At 43.0% G+C, this 21,980-nt stretch overlaps 1 protein-coding gene across 3 annotated transcripts in view; it reads left to right on the top strand.

Moving 5' to 3' along the window:
- CCDC85C (coiled-coil domain containing 85C) overlaps positions 1-19,555 on the top strand; it is a 229,385-nt gene extending 209,830 nt beyond the window's left edge. For all 3 annotated transcript variants that reach the window (XM_061612121.1, XM_061612119.1, XM_061612120.1), the window contains 3 exons: positions 1,473-1,568; positions 9,795-9,893; positions 12,373-19,555. In XM_061612121.1, the coding sequence (XP_061468105.1) occupies positions 1,473-1,568; positions 9,795-9,893; positions 12,373-12,462 (285 nt within the window). In that variant the 3' untranslated portion in view covers positions 12,463-19,555. The remainder of the gene's footprint in view (positions 1-1,472; positions 1,569-9,794; positions 9,894-12,372) is intronic.
- The last annotated feature ends 2,425 nt before the right edge of the window (positions 19,556-21,980 follow it).

Below are 21,980 nucleotides of genomic sequence, written 5' to 3'. Positions count from 1 at the left end.
GGGATGGAAAGTTAAATAAGGAGCAAGGGATATACATTCAGCAAAATCTTAAAAATTACAACACTTTCCATCCTTGTCACATCTGAAATTCTAAGATATAAGAGGCATCTTTGTGTACTTTAGAAAAAGGCTGTTATATAAGATTTCAAAATTTCTTTGATTTCATTATTTCAACGTTACAATTTATTAAGATCAAACCAGAACAAATCACATTTTTTAAAAAAGTAAAAGTAAATATTTTATATTAAAAAAACTAATAAGCACCTCTGTGTGCTGCATGGGCAGCACATTCCCTACAGTGATGTTACATATCACTCTGTCATCAAAATTTACCTTCATAACCCAACAGCATAATCCCCCTTTGTTTTGTCAGACAGCATGAAGACAAAATATTTAGAGTTTTCAATGAATCCACTGTAGGTTTCTCTGAATGGCACAATGAAAACATACAAATCATAGAGACAGGAAGGGGGCATCTTGTTGAATAAGGGTGTTGTATCTCACCCTGTTTAGGAGAGACCTTAAAAGGGATCTCGCATACCAAAAGGTGAGCATTGGACCTGCTGGGTACTCAGGTACCTTGGTAGGAAAATAGCATTTTTCAATAGGATGCCAAACATCAGAGAACTAGATTGCATATTTTGGGAATAAGCCCTCCCTTAACTGTGGTTGTGTATATCTACTTACCTTTGGGTTCCCTTCATACCCTTCCTTGAAGGACGCTTGATGCTCTTTGCAGAATGTTGCCATGCAGCCAATAAAGTGGGTGCCAACTATTCTCTCCCTCCACCCATGTCAGAGAGTACATCACTTCCTAGTAAAGTGATGGTGCTACAAGCGATTTCAAAGGTTAAATTGGTTTCTAGGGTTGAAAATTCTTTTGGTATGTCTGAACAAATGTTTCATTCCACTGAAGGTACCAGGCTACTTGTTATGTAAAAATGTGTACAACAGCAGTCTGGTCCCTTTACAACTGGAAACGTCATTTCAGAGGGGTCAGTTTGGGCCTGGGAAGCCCTTCCCCCTGCTTCTTGAATCCCAGTCCCCCCAGTTGTTTTCCCTGTTTAAAAGGATAATGTGAAGTAAACCCTTTACACAGGATAAGAATTGGCTGCAGACCACTAGAAACGGGAAGATTTAAAAAGTAGGCACTTTTTGGTCAGGGAAGATGGGAATTATAGTTCATCAACACCTGGGAGCCAAGGCTGAAGAACAATGGGTTAGACCCCTTGTGGAAGTGCTTGAAACAAGTGTGAACTGAGCATGGCATATTGTACACATGCTCAAAAAAATCACTATCCCCTTCCACCCCAAAGTATAGAGGGTTGGCTATAATTCCACATGGAGGTTATAGCAGAAGAGCAATGATTGGAGAGCGCTAGGAGTCACCAGTGTGGAAGTGCCCAAACTAGGGACAGAACATATACAAGGATATACTTACAAGTGTTGGCTTGCTTTGTTGTGTTTTGCAGGGCCCTGTTCGCATGACTACTGATCTTGCCGCTTCTCCCGCAGTGGGATATGTTCCCATGAGCCAGAAACCTGAAGCAGTGGTGCATGCTATGAAGGTAAGTGTGTGTGTTGTGTGTATGTTAAGCCACATAAAGCTGGACTTTGTGTTCCAGCCCAAACCAGAAAGGACACCAAGGGTCTGTATCCTGAGAACTAGCACGGCAGGTGCTCCATCTTACGACATAAAGACATCAGAAGAGCTCTCTTGGATCAGGACAGTGGCCCATCTAGTCCCGCATCCTGTTCTCACAGTGGCCAACCAGATGCCTATGGGAAGCACATGAGCAGGACCTGAGCACAACAGCACTGTCCCCATTTGTGATTCCCAACAGCTGGCATTGTTGGGCATACTGCTTCCGACAGCAGAGGCAGAACATCACTGTTATGGATAGTATCCATTGATAGCCTTATCCTCCATGAATTTGCGAAATCTATTCAAATTGGTGGAGGAGCAAATTCCATAGTTTAACTATGCGCTGTGTGAAGAAGTACTTTTCTTTGTTTGTTGATAGTTCACACACATGAACATGCACTTGACGACATAGCAGAAGGGCGATGGCATCAGCAGCCAGAAAAACTGAATCAGCAGAAGCAACTGCTGCATAGCTGTGCATTTCTAGCTGGGGAAGGTATAGTCAGGGGATTGGAAGTAAGGTTGCCAAATTAGGCCACAGTTTCATTACTGTAGAAAGAAGTTCATCCTCTTGGCCAGTTGCTAGAAGAAAAGAGTTGCGTGTTGGATATCTAAATGGCTATTTCCTTACTTTCGACCCTTTGCACATACTACGGAAAACCCTCTCTTGACATTACTTCCGTTAAAAAGCTGCTAAGAATCACAAGGGAAGAGACTGCATGTTCTTAGAGGTGGTGTCTTTGTGTGCAATTGTTCTGTTAAGAAAACAAAATAAAATATAATTATCTTCATAAAAATAAGATACTCCGGATATGTTTGCAGTTGATTTGCCCTGTTGTTCCTGTTCCTCTGATGGGAAAAGCACTCTGCACATGCCCAGTGTCAGTCACCTCACAAGCCAAAACATTTATTTATTATTCTGGTTTGTATGCCACGCTTCCACATAAATGTGCTCAAAGTGGCTCAAAACAGAACAGCAAAAATGCATAGCAGTGCACAATTACAATAGCAGTTCAGTGCAAATTCATTTTGAAATGCGATATTACAATCCAAATAAATAATTTGTGTTGATTATATGGGCATTGCAATATTTAAAATTCATTATAAAATAGATTGTCAATCATTAAAACACATCAGCTAATTAAAATATATGACTCAAGAGTCAGAAAAGGTAAACATTTCCAGAGCAGTCAGATATTAACTAGCAGCCAGTTCCTCAAAAGTGCCAAGTACAGGAGATTTCTTCGAGCCAGAAGCAGAATGTTTTCAACCTTTTCCATGGGGATATGCCAGGGTGTCTTTCTTGCCTGTCGTAACCTGCAGACATTTGGACGTAGGGGGTCCAAGTTTCTGAACCTATTGAGAGATGCAGGTTGGTTTGAGAAATGGAACAAAAAAGAGGAACTCAGAGGCTGGATGTTGTCTACAGGTGGAGAACAAGGCAACTCCCTCCCACTTTCTGAAGCTACAGTGAGAAACATAGGTGCCTATGGAGCAGGCCTGTCTATCTTGAATGCCACCCACCAGCTTTGTATTATGGGTTACCAACTGCTTTACAAACACTTTATTCCTTCAACCTTTCCCCTTCTTTTTATACATCTGTGTTGGAGGCAGGACATTCTTTGCCCATGCCAAGCTAAACCCATATCCACATTGCCAGGAGTATGTATCCATTACATAATGAATGAGAAACTAAACCAAATGGGGGGCATTTAGAAACAAAAAAAGCTGCCCTGCTGAGTCACATCTTTGGTCCATCTAGCTGACTAGTGTCTACACTGAACCAGCAGCAGCTCTTTAGGATTTCAGACAAGGAGTCTTTCCTAGTCCCACCTGGAGATGCCGGGGATTGAACTTGGGACTTCTGCATGCAAGGCGGATGCTCTACCATTGAGCTACGGCCATTCCCCAAATTGTTCCAAGGCTCTCCAGAAAAAGAAAATAACAATCTGCAGTGGAGAACACCATTCCCTGGTGGTGGTGCCCACTGTTCCCCCTTCCCCCCAGAGAATGCGCTGAAATGATACAATGTGCAGGGCATTCTGGGAACATAAAATGGCAGTTCGACAGACTAATTGTCTGAATCAGTATTAGACATCTTCCTGTGTTCCTGTGTTAATTAGGCCAGTGTTGGTCAGTTGATCTTTTCCAGATCCAAACAGAAAAATAGATGATGATGCCTCCACTTCCCCACTTAACTTTCATTGTGTTGCTCATGCAGGCACAGACATAGGGAGCCACTGACATGTACACATAAGAACTGACGTAAGCACATCCCATCAGTCAGTCACTCAATAAGGACATAAGAAGAGCCCTGCAGGATCAAGATCAAAAGCCTATCTAATCCAGCACCCTGTTTCTCACAGTGGCCAACCAGAAGCGTCTGGGAAGCCCACAAGCAAGGCTTGAGCATAATAGTCCTCTTCCACTGTTGTTCTGCGGTGGCTGATTATTTATTATTATTATTATTATTATTTATTTAATTTATTAGTCGCCCATCTGGCTGGTTGTCCAGCCACTCTGGGCGACGTACAAGATAAAACAATACATTAAAACATTAAAATTTAAAACCATAACAGTAAGAAACCTAACCCACCCCAAAAGCCTGCCTGAAGAGCCAGGTCTTCAAGGCCCGGCGGAAGCTTATAATAGAAGGGGCATGATACTTCTGGGACTTCGACTTCTGGGAGAAAAAGTTATTTCTCCACAACATGCATAATTTTATAATCCTTGATCACATCCCCCATTACTTTTTTTCTTAACTAAAAAGCCCCAAACACTGTAATTTCTCGGGGAGTTGCTCCAGCCTTCTAGTCACTTTGGTTGCCCCTTTCTGCATCTTTTCCAGGTCTATAATATCCTTTTTGAGATGTGGCAGCCAGAACTTTGTTGTCTTAGGCATGGGACATAACAAATACTATGACCATGAAAACTGCATAAATTAAATAAAATTTTATAAATTAAAAGATTGATAAATATATGTAAAACCATAATATCTTTTCTCAAAGCACCTTCTCCAGGCAAGTTAACCAAATATGTCAGTCTTTTTACCTCCACCCAGCAAAAACTACAGTTCTTGAGAAGTGGGCCCATAAGGGAAGCTCCTCGTGAATTATTTATTCTTATTTATTTATTAAAAGCACTTCTGAACTGCCTCCCATATCAAGTCTCAAGCCCGTATGCACCAATATTAAAATACATATCAACACATGGAAATACAGCAAGAAGAAGAAAATTAAGGCAGAGTGAAAATTACAATATTCTGAGCTCAAGCCTGAGAACACAGATTTGTTTTTCAAAGAGGCCTAAACGTCACAAGAAGAGTCCTGCTGGATCAGGCCAGTGGCCCATCTAGTCCAGCATCCTGTTCTCACAGTGGCCAACCACATGCCTATGGGAAGCCCACGAGCAGGACCTGAGCACAAGAGCACTCTCCCCTTCCAGCAACTGGTATCCAACCATGGAGGCAGAGCATAGCTATCCTATTTGTTTATGCCAATTTGTTTCCAGTCACAATTCAAAGTGCTGGTTTTGACCTACAAAGCCCTATACGGCTCAGGCCCAGGCTATTTGACAGATCGTATCTCCCTACATGAACCTGTCCGAGATTTGAGATCTTCAGGTGAGGCCCTTCTTGTGTTCCCCACACCTTCGCAAGCACATATGATGCGGACACGAGATAGGGCCTTTTCGGTGGCCGCCCCTAGGCTGTGGAACTCCCTTCCGAGTGAGGTGCGATCAGCTCCCTCCTTGCCGTCTTTCTGGCAACAAGTAAAGACTGTTTTATTTCAACGGGCATTTGGGATAGAGAACGACCAGGATTAAGTGTCATAGGTTTGGTGACTACATTATATGATTTTATTATTTTAAATTGTCTGCTGTTTTTAACCTATGTTTTATGGTTTTAATTTTTCTCATAGTTTAATTCTTTTTAATTGTATACTTCTGTATGTTTTAATTGGTGTTGTTTTTAGTTGTAAGCCGCTCTGAGTCCTATTGGAAAAAGGGCGGGGTAGAAATAAAGTTTATTATTATTATTATTTATCCTGGCTAGTACCCGCTGATAGCCTTTTCCTCCATGAATTTGTCTAATTCTATTTTAAAGCCATCCAGGTTAGTGGCCATCACTGCCTCTTGTGGGAGTGAATTCCATGTGCTGTATGAAGAAGAATTTCCTTTTCTCTGTCCTGAATCTTCAAACATTCAGCTTCACTGGATATTCCCAAATTATAGTGTTCTGAGAAGGGGAGAAAAACAGCTCTCTATCTGCTTTCTCCATGCCATGCATACTTTTATACACCTCTATCATGTCTCCACTCACTCATCCTGAATGTGGGTGCTTTTTATCTGGTATTTCCTCCTCAACTGTCATAAAGTGTCAAGCTGCCCCAGCTGGGCCCAAGGTTCCTAGACCAGTGTTAACACTGGTGTTTCCCACAGTACATTGAAACGTGTAGTGTTCTCCTAAGGAATTCTGGAAAAGAGGAGATAAATATCTCTTCCCTATGTTGAAAGCATGATTTGTGTGTTGAAAAATGATTGCAAACCAAAGCCTCCACCGCATACTCATGTACGCTCAGACTAAATATCACATCGATGCATCTATATAATTCCCCCGAGACAATTGTTTTCATTGTCCACAAGTTTCCGCACTGTGAAAAACATTTTTAATGTATCAGACCTGAGGGCACTTAGATAATCTTCCAGGTTATGATGGTGTGTATAGATACCAAAGAGAGCTTACTCATCTGGCAGAATCACCTTGTATTCCTAGGTCCAGAATTCTGTTTTTAACAGACTACTAATACTGCATGTCATCAAGATGCACTGACAGGGGAAACTGCTGGGAATCTGCCTGTGGTGCAGCTGTTCAAGGCTCAGATCTTCAAAGGTACAGCCCCAAAGGTAGAGCTCTAATAGGACATTCCTTTCCCATGATTGCCACCTTTTATTCCTGACCCTCCTCCTGTGCCTTTAGCAGCCTGAGATGCAGAAATGAAGCAGATGAATTGTTCTCCGTTATATTCTTTGCAATTGCTGAAAAGCTTCACCTTAATTTGTGTTTGTGGGACTTCTGTTACAGGCACAGGAGCAAGGTCAGAGAACAAGGTGGCAACTCTAGAAGAAAATTGCCCACTGAGGATTGCCACCTTTTTCTCCTAATAGGAGCTTTCACAGCTGTATGATCTGGACTTATACACAGCTTGCAGAATTTTTTAGCAAACAGTTTCAACAACAACAACAATAATAATAAATTGTTGTTGTTGCTTATTTCTGTTGAAGTGTGTGCGTTGTTGCGTGAAACAGCATACATTACGTTGGAGTTAAGTTGAGCAAGAAACTTCTTCAGAGCATTAGATCATGTTAAGAGTCTTTATTAAGACATTATGGCCAAAGGCTTAAGAGTAAATACATGTAGAGTTTCTTCAGTCACCCCCCTTCTGGTACATCTCTCTCCAAAGGTAAACACAGAAGACAACCTCTCAGTTCAGAGGCAATACACAGAAGACTCAGCTCAACACAGATAGCTGCTAGAACTGTTCCCAGTCTATCGCGATGGTTACCATAGCAACGGCCTTGGCTGTCCGTTTCCAGACTGGGCAAAGACATACCTCCCCCAGTTACAGTTTTTCAGACTTGATGGAAAACAAACTCAGTGACAGTGCGGTTCAATGGTCAACAATTTCTACCTTGCCTTTTGGCCAAAAGGCCCTCAAGGCAGCTTACAAAAAATAAACACAAATATAAAAATACATCAATAAAAACAATGACATCCCCCATGAGAGCCTTCATTCTCCTCAGAACATCTCCCCCCCCAAAAAATATTCCTCTTCCAGCTTCCAGTCATAAACCCACTAACGACCCCTGTTTTAATTCCCCATAATTATTCCTCTCAGGACATCTCTTCCCCCCCACTTTCCTGATCAAAAAACACCCCCACCCCAAATATTCCTCTTAGGAATCCCATCCCTGGTCTCCATTTAGCTTCCAGTCACAGCTTCCCCACCATAGTAATTCCCCTCAAGGCATCTTCCTCCCTCCAATAACCCCTTTCCAGGTCAAAGACCCCCTCCCAGAAGTTCCTCAATGTTCAACAGGTGCAGTTTCTTGCATCCACGTGTCTTTAAGGAATACAAGTAGATGTTATCATAACACTTTTTCCCTGCTAGAATACCACAAAACCTTGTACTTAACATTTTAAAACTGGAAAGAGATATGAGGATGGCATGTATAGTTAGTTTACTGGGGAGTTTCATGCTGGCAGTAAAACCTCGTGGAGAGTCTCGGCCTCTTAGTTAAGCCACCCGAGCTTGCTCTGCACATTTATCTTGTGAAGGCAGCCAGTGTTTGGCTCTCAGCATGATATTTCTGAAGATGTGCATTGGGATTTGATTGTCTAGGATATTAGGTATCACAGGCATACACAGGCCAATGAGTTAGTTCCAGCGTCTGCATCCAGCTTTATCAATAATTAATTCTTTCCTTTTCATTAGAGATCTAGTTTTATTTGTAAGCTTGTAAATGCCTTTGCTTCCTCTGGTACTCCCGCAGAAAAAGACAACCAAATGGATTTAATTAATTTAAGCAAAACCGTACAGCCATGCAAACTTGCCATTGGCTCAAAATACATCGGTTAAGCTAGTAGATAATGCAGTTTTCAAAGTAGGTTAAGGACCCTAAGAGAATGACCTATTTTTGTAACGGAGATACAGCAGGAAAAAGAAACATCCCTCTAATACAAAGTGGTCAGTGTGCAGTGCTTCAGTGAAAAGTGCGATGCAACCCTGGAAATCATCCAGTCTGGTTGAGGATTTGGATACGGTTTTGCACAGGAACTGTGTGTTATCTACATCACAATAATCCAAATTCATTGCAGTGTTATCCCAAATTGTGGCACCAAAGAAAAAACTCAGTTCTACAATCTGAATGATGATGTGGATTATTATTATGCTAGACGTGAGTGAGGAGTAGAGTGGCCGTGTGTCCTGCTTTACAGAGGCCAGCCCTCTGCTTGAAGGAGTCCTCTCTTTGAACGACTGTCCAGTCCAAGATAAAAAAAAAACCCTAAGCAGGGATAACAGGGGCCTTGAATGTGGCCATCAACATCCTGGATAGCAGACTGAGCAGGCACACAGGTCACCTGGTCACAGTCTTTCCCATGGTGGTGAGATGTATTGTATTCCAATTTAAATCATAATAATTATTTCTAAATTTGCATCCATTCCCATAAATTAGCATATGAACATTTAATACAGATCTGTGTCCTCCTTTGCCTTCCTTTTTGGCTGATGCGTCAGTGGCCATTCTACCTCATTCTGAGTCAGATCATCCGTCTTTATAGCTCAGCATTGTCAAACTGACCAGCAGAAACTTTCCCAAGTTTCTGATAGGATTGTTTCCTAGCCCTGTCCAGAGAAGCTGGGGATTTAACCTTTTGCATGCAAAGCACGTGCTCTATGCCTGGAGCCTCAGCCCTTCCCTAACCACTGTACCTTACACATGGTGGGAGAAATTTGTCTCTTATTACCATACCTTGGCATGATTTGGAACAGGAGAAATAGAAGAGCTCTGTCAGACCACTGACCTCTCCGACTGAATATCCGTGCAGCTAGAGATTTCATCATTCCTGTGGCTCTTTTGTGTTAGGATCTGTACAGTTTCATGGCTATATGCGCAGGGTCCAGTGACTGTGTGTGTGTGTGTGTGTGTGTGTGTGTGTGTGTGTGTGTGTGTGTGTGTGTGTGTGTGTGTGTATCAGTGGTAGCTGGTGGCTCTGTGTCAGTGGGGCAGTGGAATCTGCATCAGGTTTTAGCTTGAACTTTCAAGGAGTTGTCCAAGGTGCTGGGGTTTGTGTGTATAATCTTGTAAGTAGATCACATGTTTTCTGAAACTCCCATAATTCTAACCACTAGTTTTAGTTTAGGAATATATGTGGATGAATTAGTTAGCTCGAGCTCCATTTGTTTTACTGGTACACTACACTTTCCATTCTTGCTCCCAGCTTCCTTTTCCCTCTGTGTGTGTGTTCAAATTCTGCCCTGTGTGCCCACCCAATAGCATGAGGATGGAATGATCATACCATTTAAGGGCACCTTAGGGTATCATCATGTCACATTATTTTATAATTTCATGTCCATTGTGTTTGTAGGTCCTTGAAGTCCATGAGAATTTGGACAGACAAATACAAGAAAACTATGAAGAAGACCTGAGTGAAAAGGAGAAAGCAATTGTTCGTGAAATGTGCAATGTAATAAACCCATTTTCACAGTCTTTCACATTTCAGTTTTTCACTTCCAATTGTTAAATGCTGTCCGATATCTTGTGAGGTCTGTTCTGTGTGTCTGCAGGCTTATTTGCTTGCTTGCTTGCTGTCTTGGAACCCTGCAGAGTTACAAATGTTATCAGTAAAACTGATAGCCACTGGATCTGTTTAAGTGCTGGGGACCCTTAGCACACCCAGAATCCTTGTGTGTGGAAGACTGCAGAGAGTGTGTCCACGCTAGAAACTTACATCAGTTTTATAGAAATGTTAAGTATTGTGGCTCCCCCCAGCCTCCCAGTCCAGGGAATTATAATTCAGTGTGGTGCTGAGAATACTCTGTTAGAGATCCTTACCCTATCCGACCCCAGAACTACAATTCCTAAGGCTTTCTATGGGAAAGTTCCATGCATAACTCAGGATTCCCATACCCAGAATGGATCAGCTTGTGTGTGTTTTATGGATTATATCCAGAGAGAGGCTCCATCTGCACTATACATTGAAAGCAGCATTATACCTCTGTAAACAGTTATGGCTGCTCCCAAAGAATCCTGGGGACTATAGATTGTTAAGGGTGCTGAGAGCTGTTAGGAGACCCATATTCCCCTCACAGAGCTACAATTGTCAGAGTTCATGAGGTAGAGAGCTTGACTGTTAAACCATTCGTGCAATTGTGGCTCTATAAGGAGAATAGGAGGTATCCTAATATTTCTCAGCACCCTTAACAAACTACAGTTCCCAGGATTCTTTGGGGAAAGCCATGACTCTTTAAAGTGATATGATACTGCTTTAAATGTATAGTGCAGATAGGGCCAAAGTCTTGATACTCCAAAGAATTGCACAAAACAATTTGCTTTTGAAATTCAAAAATAGTATAGGAGTCAGCTTTTTTTAAGGGCATTGTGGAATGGTTTCTTTTTAGTCAAAAACCTCCCTGGTTGTGCAAAGCTTCAGCTCAACTCAGTGCATAGTTTTGTTTATTTATTTGTTTATATCTATTCTTGGGAGCCTTACTGAGGCTGCTTCTAGGTAACTGTGCATAGGACTACCACCACACAGCCCAATCCTGTACATGTGTGTCCTTAGGAATAAGCCCCATTGAATCTGATCCCTGATAAGAGTGGATAGGATTTGAACCTCCATCTTGAAGTCCCCTGGTTTGTGTCCATTTGTTGTAACTATTGTGGGCCTGTTCACTTGAGAAAAAATATCTTTAGAGAATTTGAATGGCCTGATAACACAATGCAAGGGGGTCCCCCCTGGTAACAGTTAGGGTTGAAAGCTCACAGTACCCTGTGGGAGTTTGTCCAGTTGAGGAGCTTTTGGTAGATGGAAACTACTAATCCTTGTACGATATGAATACTGCGGGGTTTGTGGGATGCCACATGGCACACAGCCATAAGCAAAAGCATGAATGACAAAGGAGCCCTATTTCTTTCAGCACAGCATGTTGAACAGGAAAGGCACCCACACACAAAGAGTGAGAAGCATTCAAGGACATGTCCCAGAAAGCCGCTGTGAAACTTTCCCCTTAAACCTGGGTGGTTTTTTGCATAAGCCCCACAGTGTTTCATGCCTTGCAAGTGCCATAATTTAATTCCCTTCAGGATGTGGAGCATTGCGGAATGCTCTCTGTTGTTCAACAATGAAATTTGAAACCTTATCTTTTGGAAAAAGTTGCTTTCTGGGGGTATGTAAAGACTACAGCTCAAAAGGCACCTTTTGCATAGGTTTTCTTTAAAACAAAACAAAATGTCTGGAAGGAGCCGAAATTTTACAACAAAAGCAAAAAGTGGCTCAGGAATGCTGCCAATACTTCCTTGCATATCAAATGGACTCCCCAAACAGACCTTGTCATGGGCTGGCCCAAGAACCTGGCATGGCTGGGTAACTTCTTGAAGCTCTGGGGCTGATGGGAGTTGTAGTCCCAAACTTCTGGAGGGCACCAGTTTGGTGATGCCTGTTTTAACCATTCGTGGATTTTTAATGCAAGAGAACCTAGTGTCTGAAGGGCACATAATTTCCCCCACTTTGATGAAGTGGATACGATTCCTGCAAGCTTGCCAGCAACTGACCTAGCTCTGAACTCAACTTTTGATTTACAGTTTTGCTACCATTACCCAAGGCATATCTCTAGTTCTAATTTCAGGTGACTTTAATAAGATTAGCATTTTAAATCGTGTCGACTGAAGTTAATCTTGGGATCTGAGTGCCACCTAGTGCATCAGAGAGGAATCTTGCAGCTTAACTAGGGCAGGATTTCCTAGGAGCTGCAGGCTTTTAGCTACCACAGGACTGATCCCGGCTCATTCCCTGCCTTTGTTGTACCTTTATTGTGTCTTATGACATTGTTATCTTAAAACTGTTGTAAGCTGTCCTTAGTAGCGCATAGGCACTAGAAGGGTAGGACAGAAATCTCTACACAAATGCAAGTAAATTATTAACCCGTCTTTCCTTTTGCTCTTAGGTCGTCTGGCGGAAACTAGGGGATGCGGCAAGCTCCAAACCATCAATCAGGCAACATCTTTCAGGAAACCAGTTCAAAGGCCCATTATAAGAAACTCGAGCAGTGAGACTGGGAGAGAAAAGAATAAGAGCAACAGAGACTTCTCTGCATTTAGCGGCCAGGGTTCTCTATTCCCACCCCCTCCCCTCTTTCCTGTAACTGTTTATAGTGTAAATAAGGCAGCTTGAAAGGCTTCACCTGCAGGCTGTGCTGGTCCAGAACAATGTTAAATGGGTTAACAACTATCCTCTAATGGCCGATTTGTGTCATTTATATTGTAGTGACAACCTGCTTTGTTGTATGGTCACATGTAGAGATAACCTGAACCCAAGAGAATTTCTAGGAGGAGGAGGAGGAAGAAACAAAGAACCCTCTTAGCCTATGGAGCAGTCCCAGGGCACTTTCAGACTGTCACGGTTTTGTGGGTGGGATCCAATCACATTCTGGCAAATTCAGGTTACTCCATTATAGTTAGTTGGGATGTCTTGCGCAACTGAACCATTTCCCCAAAAGGTCAGTTTTTTTGTGATAAGGAAAGTGACAGGGAAAATGCACTGGAAACTGTGGGACAAAACTTGTTTTGATGCAACATCATCTAACATCCCCTCAAACAAATCAGAATGATTGCTCTTTAAAGAGCCGATGGACATTTAATTTACCTGCAAACAAATTAGGACAAATGCTGAATATACAGGTTGTCTGGAAGTGATCACACTTTCCTGCTTTGGCTTGTTTGTGGAATTTTAACCCCAGCAGCTCCACTCAGCTTGGAAACTATCAAGGAATCCAAAACATCTAAAGTAGTTGCTTAGGTATTTTTGGTAGTGCCCGTTGAGAATCTAAGTTCTGCTAAAGATCTTTGGTTGGTATTAAAATGCTATCTGAGAACCAATCCCTGGCTTGCACAACTTGATTTCCAAATAATTGATGGACTGCCTTTGGGTTGGTGGGCACTTGCTGAGGCCCCCACCCTTGCCAGGGGCCCATTGCTGATTCCTGGAGTTTTCTGGCCTTGCTCTTGCTGCCTGTGTACCAGCTCTCTCAGAGTAACCTATGCACATTTTGCCCTCTCTCTCTTTCTGGGAAATGGTGCTGATTGGACCCCAAAGGGTGAGGAAAACAAATGGGAAACAACACAAGTGGAGGAGAAAAAGAAGAGGTGAGCCACTTAGGGAGGGAGCCTCACTGAGAGCATCTTGCCGAAGGGCTGCTCTAAATGTAGACCTGGCATTGACCAGGCTCCTACTAGGTGCATGGAAGAGAACCATTCAATAAGTGGAGTTGCACCACCTCCCAGAAAAGAGGAAGGGCCGCAACCCAATGGTAGAGCATCTGCTTTGCACACAGAAGGTCCCAGGTTCGATCCCTGGTACCTCCAGTGAAAGCTAGGAATGTCTCCTGCCTGAAACCCTGGAGAGCTGCTGCCAGTCAGTGTATACAGTACTGAGCTAGATGGACCAATGGTCTGACTCAGTATAAGGCGGCTTCCTATATTCACCCGCCCACATTCCTCCTTCCATGCAATGATGCACACAACAGCGAAAGGTACCGGAGCACTGTCTACCTTTGTATCACCCTCCAGCGTACGTGCTGCTTTCTTGCTGTTTTTGCTTATCCAGACATCAACTCCATATTGCAAAAATATTATGTGCGAAGCTGCCCTTCAGTGTCCTTTATTGCCTTTACAATGTTGATAAGAAGAGCTTAACCCTTCACTACTTTATATTTCAGTCTTGGCAAGACATTGCAAGGAGTGGGGTTCTTTCTTTCAAATTCTCACTGAAATAATGCACAGAATGGTGTTATCTGAAAATGTAAGCCAAGGAACAGCCATTCATGTTGCACAAAGAAGAGGCTGTCTTCAGAATTGCAGCTGCCATTCAACCACTTGGCCACATCAAGTGTCTCTTTGAACTGCCGTATATAATATGGATGGGCTGATATTTGATTACTATGGCACAGCTCTTTTGTAACTTGCCAGAGGCTTTGATCACCTCTCCCAGTTTCATTTCATCCGGTGCTTGTAGATTTCCTGAAGCTGCATAGCGCAGGAGGAGCCAGCGTGGTGATCTCCGTATGTTGTTGGACTGAAACTCCTGTTCTCCCTTTACGCTGGGGGAGGGGCCTGGTGCTAGTTGAAGTTCAAGAACATCTGGAGGCACCACACTGGCTACCTCTGAACTGGCAGTCACATCCCACTTGCATAAACACAAAGGGAGCCTTTAGGGTTAATGCTCACACTTCAAAAAATGCATTTTTAAAAGAAATTATTTTCAAGATGTCTCAGCTTCAGCTGTAAGGAGCCTGATCTCAGAAAGGATTTTGGCTATGGTACATGTAGGTGGCTCAGCTCATTGGGCCTGTTTCTGTTGGATGCCCTTATTCAGCATTTGTTCTTATTGAGGACCCAGATAGATCTTCAACCAATAGATAACTGAAAAGATTAAATCAGAGACTTCCCAGCATATCTCTCAAGAGTTCCTCCTTTTTGAATGCCATTTTCTGTTTTCATTTCCACTTGAATATGCCCCAAGCTCTCTTGGCTTTGAGGGTCCCATAACCAGCTACTGGGTTTATTTGGATGTTGCTTATGATGTAGGGCGCTTCCAAGCTGTCACTGTTTTTGGGTGAGATTCTATCACATACCAGGCAAATTTGGGTTGCACAGTTGAGTGGGAGGTCCTGCACAACAAACCTACTTCCCCAAAAGATTTGACTTCTTGCAGTAAAGAAAGGGAAAGGGAAAGGCCCTGGAAAGTGTGGAATATTTCTTGCTTTGACACATCATCATCTGATCTCCCTGCAAAGAAATCAGGATGAATGCTCAATAAATACATTGTCTGGAAGCACCCCTTGAATTATCCTCAAGGAGACATCAGGTGTGGCTTTGGGCTCACAAGGGCATGAAGTTTCCCTCCTTCCCAATGACAATCTCCTGATATGTTCTTCCTTCCTTTCTGTAGTAAGAGGAATGAGGACTGGAGGCTCAAGGCATTCTCCCAGTCACTGTCTCCAAACAGGCCCGTAACCTGCTCACTACTGCCACCACTCAGTCTGCAACATGGTGCCCTACCCATATCTGTGGCATCCACCTCATTCATTTACATAGGCCCCGAATGGCCTGATCTATTTCCAGGTCGGTTTCAGTTTCCCATGGAGCAACGCAAGTGGGCCAAAGCCCGTGGAAGTGGATGGAAGCCCCCCTGCTGGGGAATGAAATTGCTGCCCACTAAGGGGGCACTTTGCCCGTTAGGTTCTTAAGATTTGCACCTGAAGTATTCGAAGTGTACACTTAAAAATGTAAACTGAACGTGAGAAGCTCAGGTGTGCAAGCATGTATGGTCAAATATAGGTGAAATAGTCAGGGAGCCTAGATTGGCTGCTTTCAGTAGAGGCTTGTGAAGTCTGGAATGGAGGGGAGGCTCAGGAATGTCCCAGGTTAGGGCCGATTCACAATCCGCTGTGTACGTTCCCCAAATGCACACAAATGTTTGCTGGGGTGGACACATAAAGTGGAAAGGAGTTCTGACGAGTGGTGGCCATTTGCCACAAGAAATGCAGTTGGATGAACTGCCCAGGCACATGCTCACTTTGTTTTTACAGGCAAGTCTTTCTTTTTCCCCTTATACTGGTTGCCATAGCAAACGCCAGTAAGCACACAGCAAGCAAGGCCGTTACGCAAAATGTGAACTGGCCTCCAGGCTTTTCTGCCCACTCTGGCCCTCCAACCTAATAATAACAACAACAACAATAATAATAATTTGTGGGTTACAACAATATAAGAATACAATGTTAAAATCAGTTAAAACAATTTACAATCTGAAGAATAGGGCAGGCCCTAAAAATACACATCTTACTGCAGTAAATACAAGGTCTCAGTTGGTGTGCTAGAAAGTGATGCTTAAATATTATCCCTCCCTTCTCTATGTTTAACCAATCAAGGCCAACTATGACATAGTCTGAGAACTTCACTTAAAACTAATCCTGTAACACAGCTTACATTGTGGTCCATTCAGGCTGGAGACAGATAATAATTGGTGAGAGAAGTGATAAGACAGTGATGGCATGAGCTGTTGGACAGTGGAACAGACTGTTTTGGAAGGTAATGAACTCTCCTCCGTTTGAGGTTTTTGAGCAAAGGCTGGATGGCCACCGATCAGGGATGCTGTAGCCATGGATTTCCTGCATCTGGAGTTGGACCAGGGGCTCCTTTGAGGTCCCTTTCAACTCTATAATTGCCCATGGTGGACACCTATGGTGAATGGTGCCCATTGCAATAGGTAGGGCAGAAGGCAGGTGACAAAAGAGTAGGCAGAACCAAAACCAATAAACTTCCCTGCTGAGTTCTACAAAGGCAGCACTGAGATGAAGAGAGAGGAAGCTGACAGCGAGGGCCACCCCCTGGGTGTAAGTAAGTAAGAAAGGAGGGAGATGGGGGCTGGCTGGGGGAAGACTGCCCTGTTTGCCCTAATGGACCACCCTCCAGTAGTGGACACACTCATTCCTTTTGTCCCCATCACCCCATCAAGCAAATTTAACAGAGTTGGTTTTGAACCACCACACACACACACACACACACACACACACAAATTATTACAAAACCAGCTTGTCAGAGGCCATAGCAATACAAGTCCATATGTCATGTATAACAATGCCTCTTTCATTCCATCTTTGATGCTAAAGTCCGTCTCCAACCCTAGTTACCTTCTATAGGATTCTACATTTCATCTTCATGCGCTTCTAGATTTTCAAGAACTCTGCTTTTATTCAGTTTGTAGTCTTTCCTACCAGTTCCTCTCCTTTCCACTCTCCTGTATCCTAACCAAGAGGTAGTAACGGGTGTGATTTTCTGCAAGCCACAAGGAGCGGTTTACAGTTCTTTTCTGATGTTTCTAAGATTTATATAGACCTGTTTCAAGCCACCTATTTGCTGAACCGATCTAATGGTGGCTGCAACCAGCCTCTGGGTTAACAAGGAACATTTTTAAGTGATAAGAAGCATAGTTTATGGACTACGATACTTATTCCATCACAGCACCATGCTACTGATAAATTTAGGCAGAAGCACGCCAGGCTCAAGAGAAAGGTGAAACTAGCCAGTAAAGATTCAATGGTCGCTCTTCACAGAACCAGCCACCTCTTCAAACAGGCTTAGTAGTTATAAAGCATTCAGCAGGAAGGGGGTTATAAAGAGCACTGGGCATGGTCTGAAGGCACATGATGCAGTAGTCTTGCAGCGGCTAAGTAGAGCTTGGCTGGTCAGTGTCTGGGTAGGAGTTCCCTGGGATCCCTTTGTGTGCTGCCCTGAGCTCCATAGAAAAGCAAGCAAACAAGAAATAGCTATGGTGGTTTTCCATTGCAGCTGCCTAGTGCCCTGGAACATCAGAGGCCCCTCCATAGAGTTGCAGTCAGAATGGTGAACCCAGGCTGTTGCGATGTTCATGTAGAAGTGCTTTGGTGTAGAGCGATGTGTCACTCTGGGTCCCAGTCCAGATGTATGGGTGGGCTGGATTTTTCTTTTAGTTGTTTGATCAATTTGAGAGCCAAGAAGTCAAAGGAATAGACTTACCTACATTTTTATTTTTTGAAAAATAGGTAGAATTCAAACATTTTAAACACAACGGGGATGGCAACCAAGCATTCCTCATAGAACCAGTCAGTGGTACGGAAACTAGTTTAATCCCAAAACAATTTGAAAGTGAGAAGACATCTAGGATTTAGTAAAACCACTATAGTGGATATTGCACAAACTAGCTTTGCGGAATTAGCCCTATCCACGTAGATACATTTTTTCCAGAGTACTTAAAATTTTTTCTTTATTTGCAACAAAAGTTTCCGTTTTCATAGAGAAAAATGTAAGGTTCACCCAAATGCAAGTTATGCATTGTAGAGTTTACAGATGTAATGTTATATGTATTTTTTAAATTGCTACTTTATATTTAGCTCAACTTGAGCTAAAACCAGTGTCTTCCTTGGGGGCAGAGAGGCGGGTGGGAAATGACACTCAACGACTTCATGACTTGGGTGCTAATGTTTCAGTTGTCTAAAAATAAGAAAAATAAACATTGCACTCTGTGCTCTAAAGGGGGTGGGCTGAAAGACTATGGTCAAATCCACACCATACATTTAAAGCACATTTAACACACATGGCTTCCTCCAAAGAATCCTGGGAACTGTAGTTTACCTCTCACAGAGCTACAATTCTCAGCATGCTTGACAAACTTAGTTCCCAGGATTCTTTGGGGAAAGCCATGTACTTTAAACATCTGATGTGGATCAGCCCTGTGTCTTAAGCCGAATGAACAAAACAAAACAAAAAACTCTGCAAATAATGGCTGTTTTAAAAAGTGATAGTTCAAAGCTACAATCTCCTTCAGATAGTTAGGACAAAATTTTTATGCTCCTAAAATTCATGATCATTCAGTTTTGAATTGAAATTGCTCTAAAATGTCTGAACAAAGTTCTTAGTTTTGGGTCTCTTCCCTGCCCTCCCCCCTTTCTGAGCAATTGATAACATTTTAGCTTTTGTTGGGTAGGAGACAAATTATGATACAGCAAACTCCAGGTGGGCTCCTTGCACTTTTGTAAGAAAGAGCACAACGTTGTTTCAGAATGGCAGTTTTTTTAGCCAAATGATAGCGATAAAAATAAATAAAACAGTGTTTTAAAGTGACCTTTGATCTTTTTAGAAACGAGAGGGTTGGGGGGAGAAGTACTACTGATCTTTTTCAAACAAAGTGCATGACTGTAAAGTGATAAAATTGTATATTTTTCATAATGTGGGGAAATAGAATTTGTGCTGCTTTTGGAAATCAGTCTGAAATTATGATTTCTGTCCAACCCTGTGATCTTACAGCCCCGCTATATTTTCTGTAAATGACTTGACAAAAAGAACTGGAATAAATTAGCATCTGTGCTCATGTATATAAGCAATGTCTTTAGGTCTTAGCACACACGTTTATACCTTTTCTTGGATGGCTTTGCGTTTCTGGAATGATGGGGGACATGGAGAGAGAAAATGTGAGCAGACTTTTTGATAAGTGTGTAAAACCTTCCTTTGAAGTATTTTAGTAAAAATTAAGTACGAGATTGTGATAGTGTATACATTCAGTTGAAGAAAATAAAATGCATACTTGGTAAGTGAGCTGTGACGTTTCTGGATTTTTAAGAACCTAAATGTAAATGAACTGCCTTCAAGTCGATTCCAATTTATGGCGACCCTATGATTAGGGTTATCATGAGGCTGGGGGGCAGTGACTGGCCCAAGGTCACCCCGTGAGCTTCATGGCTGTGTGGGGATTTGAACCCTGGTCTCCCAGGTCATAGTCCAACACCTTAACCACTAAACCACACTGGCTCTCACTTTTAAGAACCTAGGGGTGTTAAAATGTTTGGAAATCAGATGTGGATGATTTTTGTTAAATCTGTGATCTTACAATCCTGCAACACTTCAAGTTAGGTTGCAGTTACAAAAATATTTTACAGAAAAACATTGGTTGGAATGAGTCTTTATTTTGTCATATCAACGTTTATCAATTGATAAACTGGGGGACTTTCCAGTGGATGGAGCAAGTGATCCTGTCAAGGCTCTCATCTCACCGTGGAATGGTGAAATGTGGAGGGCTATCGACACAGTTGCTCACGATCACCCTCTCAGCTGCTGCAGAGCCCACAATGCCCCTGGGTACTCTAGGGAGCTCATGAGATGAAACATGCTGCACGACAACTAGAGCGCCAATGTGTAGAACTTGCTCTGAGGGCAACCAAGCACCGGTTAGAGAGCATAATCACACCTACCAGGTGGCAATAAGGGCAGCAAAGGCGGCTTACTTCATAGCTTTTACTGCATCCTCAGGTAATCTTCCAGCAGAGCTCTTCCAGGTCATCCAGAATCTGGTCTTACCTGCTGGTGGGGATGAGCCTCTGGAGGGTATGGAAGCCTGCTGTAACCATTTGGCCCATCATTTTGAGCATAACGTTGCTCGACTTGTCAGTGATTTAGATGCTACTGTTATGGTTACAGTTCCAGCTGGGGTGTCCAATGCTACATCTTCTCTGACTTTGTGGGATCAGTTTCAGTTTACCGAGTCATGATGATGTGGACCGGGTATTTGCATCCAACTAAATGCCATTTCAATCCCTGCCCTTCATGGTTATTGAAATAGTCGAGGTGGGCTGACCAGGTGAGTCCAAAGAGTGATAAATGCCTCTTTGTGTGAGAGGGTAGTGCCTGCTGCCTTGAAGGAGGGGACAGTGCGGCCAATACTGAAAAAAAGACAGCCCTAAGACCAATAGATTGTTACAACTAGTGCCCAGTCACAAATACTCCCTTCCTGGGAAAGGTGACTTGGGGGTTGTGGTGGAACAGCCGCAGATATTCTTGGATGAGACTGATTATCTACACCCGTTCAAGCCTTGGTTCAGGCCGGTGTTTGGGGCCGAATCAACCTCGGTCGTCCTGATGGATGACTTCCATAAAGTGCAACCCTACTCCTCCTGCTTGCTCACTCAGTGGCTTTTAATACCATTGACCATGGTATCCTTCTGAACCAGCTCTGCAGGATGTGCATTGGTGGCACTATGCTGCTGTAGCTCCGTTCATACCTGCAGGGTTATATCCAAAGAGTAATGTGGGAACAGTGCTCCTCAGCCCCGTGTTTACACTGTGGAGTGCCAGTGTGACACTATGAGTGCCAGAGTTTGACTCCTAAAAAAACAGAGGCCTGATGGGTGAGTGGTTCTAGTATCTGGGGGATAGGTTGATTGCCTGCCCTGGAATGGGGTTGTACTCCCTTTGAAGAAGCAGGTACACAGTCTGAGGGTACTTCGCGATCCATCTCTGTCACTAATGGCTCAAGTGAGTTCTGTGGCCAATAGTGCTTTCTGCCAGGTTTGGCTGGTATATTCACTACAACCCACATGGCCCTCTAGACATTAAAACAGGAACAGAAATATCCCATGGCCCTCCAGATGTTGTTGAACCCCGGCCAATGATCAGGGACTATGGGAATTGTCCAAGAACATCTAGGCCATTTCCCATCAGTACAGGCATACCCCGCTTAATGTTGCTTCACTTAACGTTGCCTCACTATAACGTACATGCTCCATACATCCCCATACCCCACTTAACTTTCGCGCGCTTCGCAATAACGTACATTTTATTGGCATGACGCCGCTGCCATCTAGTGGTGATTGCGTGCAGTACAAGTGAAGACAATTGCTTCACTTAAAGTAGATTTTCACTTAAAGTATACTCTCCGGTTCCATTGCGAAAGTTAAAGCGGGGTATGCCTGTACACTGAAACATGACATGAAAGACCGTTGTAAAGTATTTTTGTATATAGTAGCCGCCATTAAGCTAAACACTTTCCCCTTAAGACATGTACAGCCATTATTTATTTATTTATTATTTGATTTATATCCCGCCCTTCCTCCCAGCAGGAGCCCAGGGCGGCAGACAGAAGCACTAAAAACACATCAAAACACCATAAAAACAGACCCTAAAATACAACCAAAACAAAACTTTAAAAACATTTTTTAAAAAAAGCTTTTAAAACATCTTTAAAAAA

The sequence above is a fragment of the Rhineura floridana genome, chromosome 2 (genome assembly GCF_030035675.1).
Source record: "Rhineura floridana isolate rRhiFlo1 chromosome 2, rRhiFlo1.hap2, whole genome shotgun sequence".
In the NCBI taxonomy this organism is placed as follows: Eukaryota; Metazoa; Chordata; class Lepidosauria; order Squamata; family Rhineuridae; genus Rhineura; species Rhineura floridana.
This window is presented reverse-complemented; position numbering and strand designations above follow the sequence as displayed.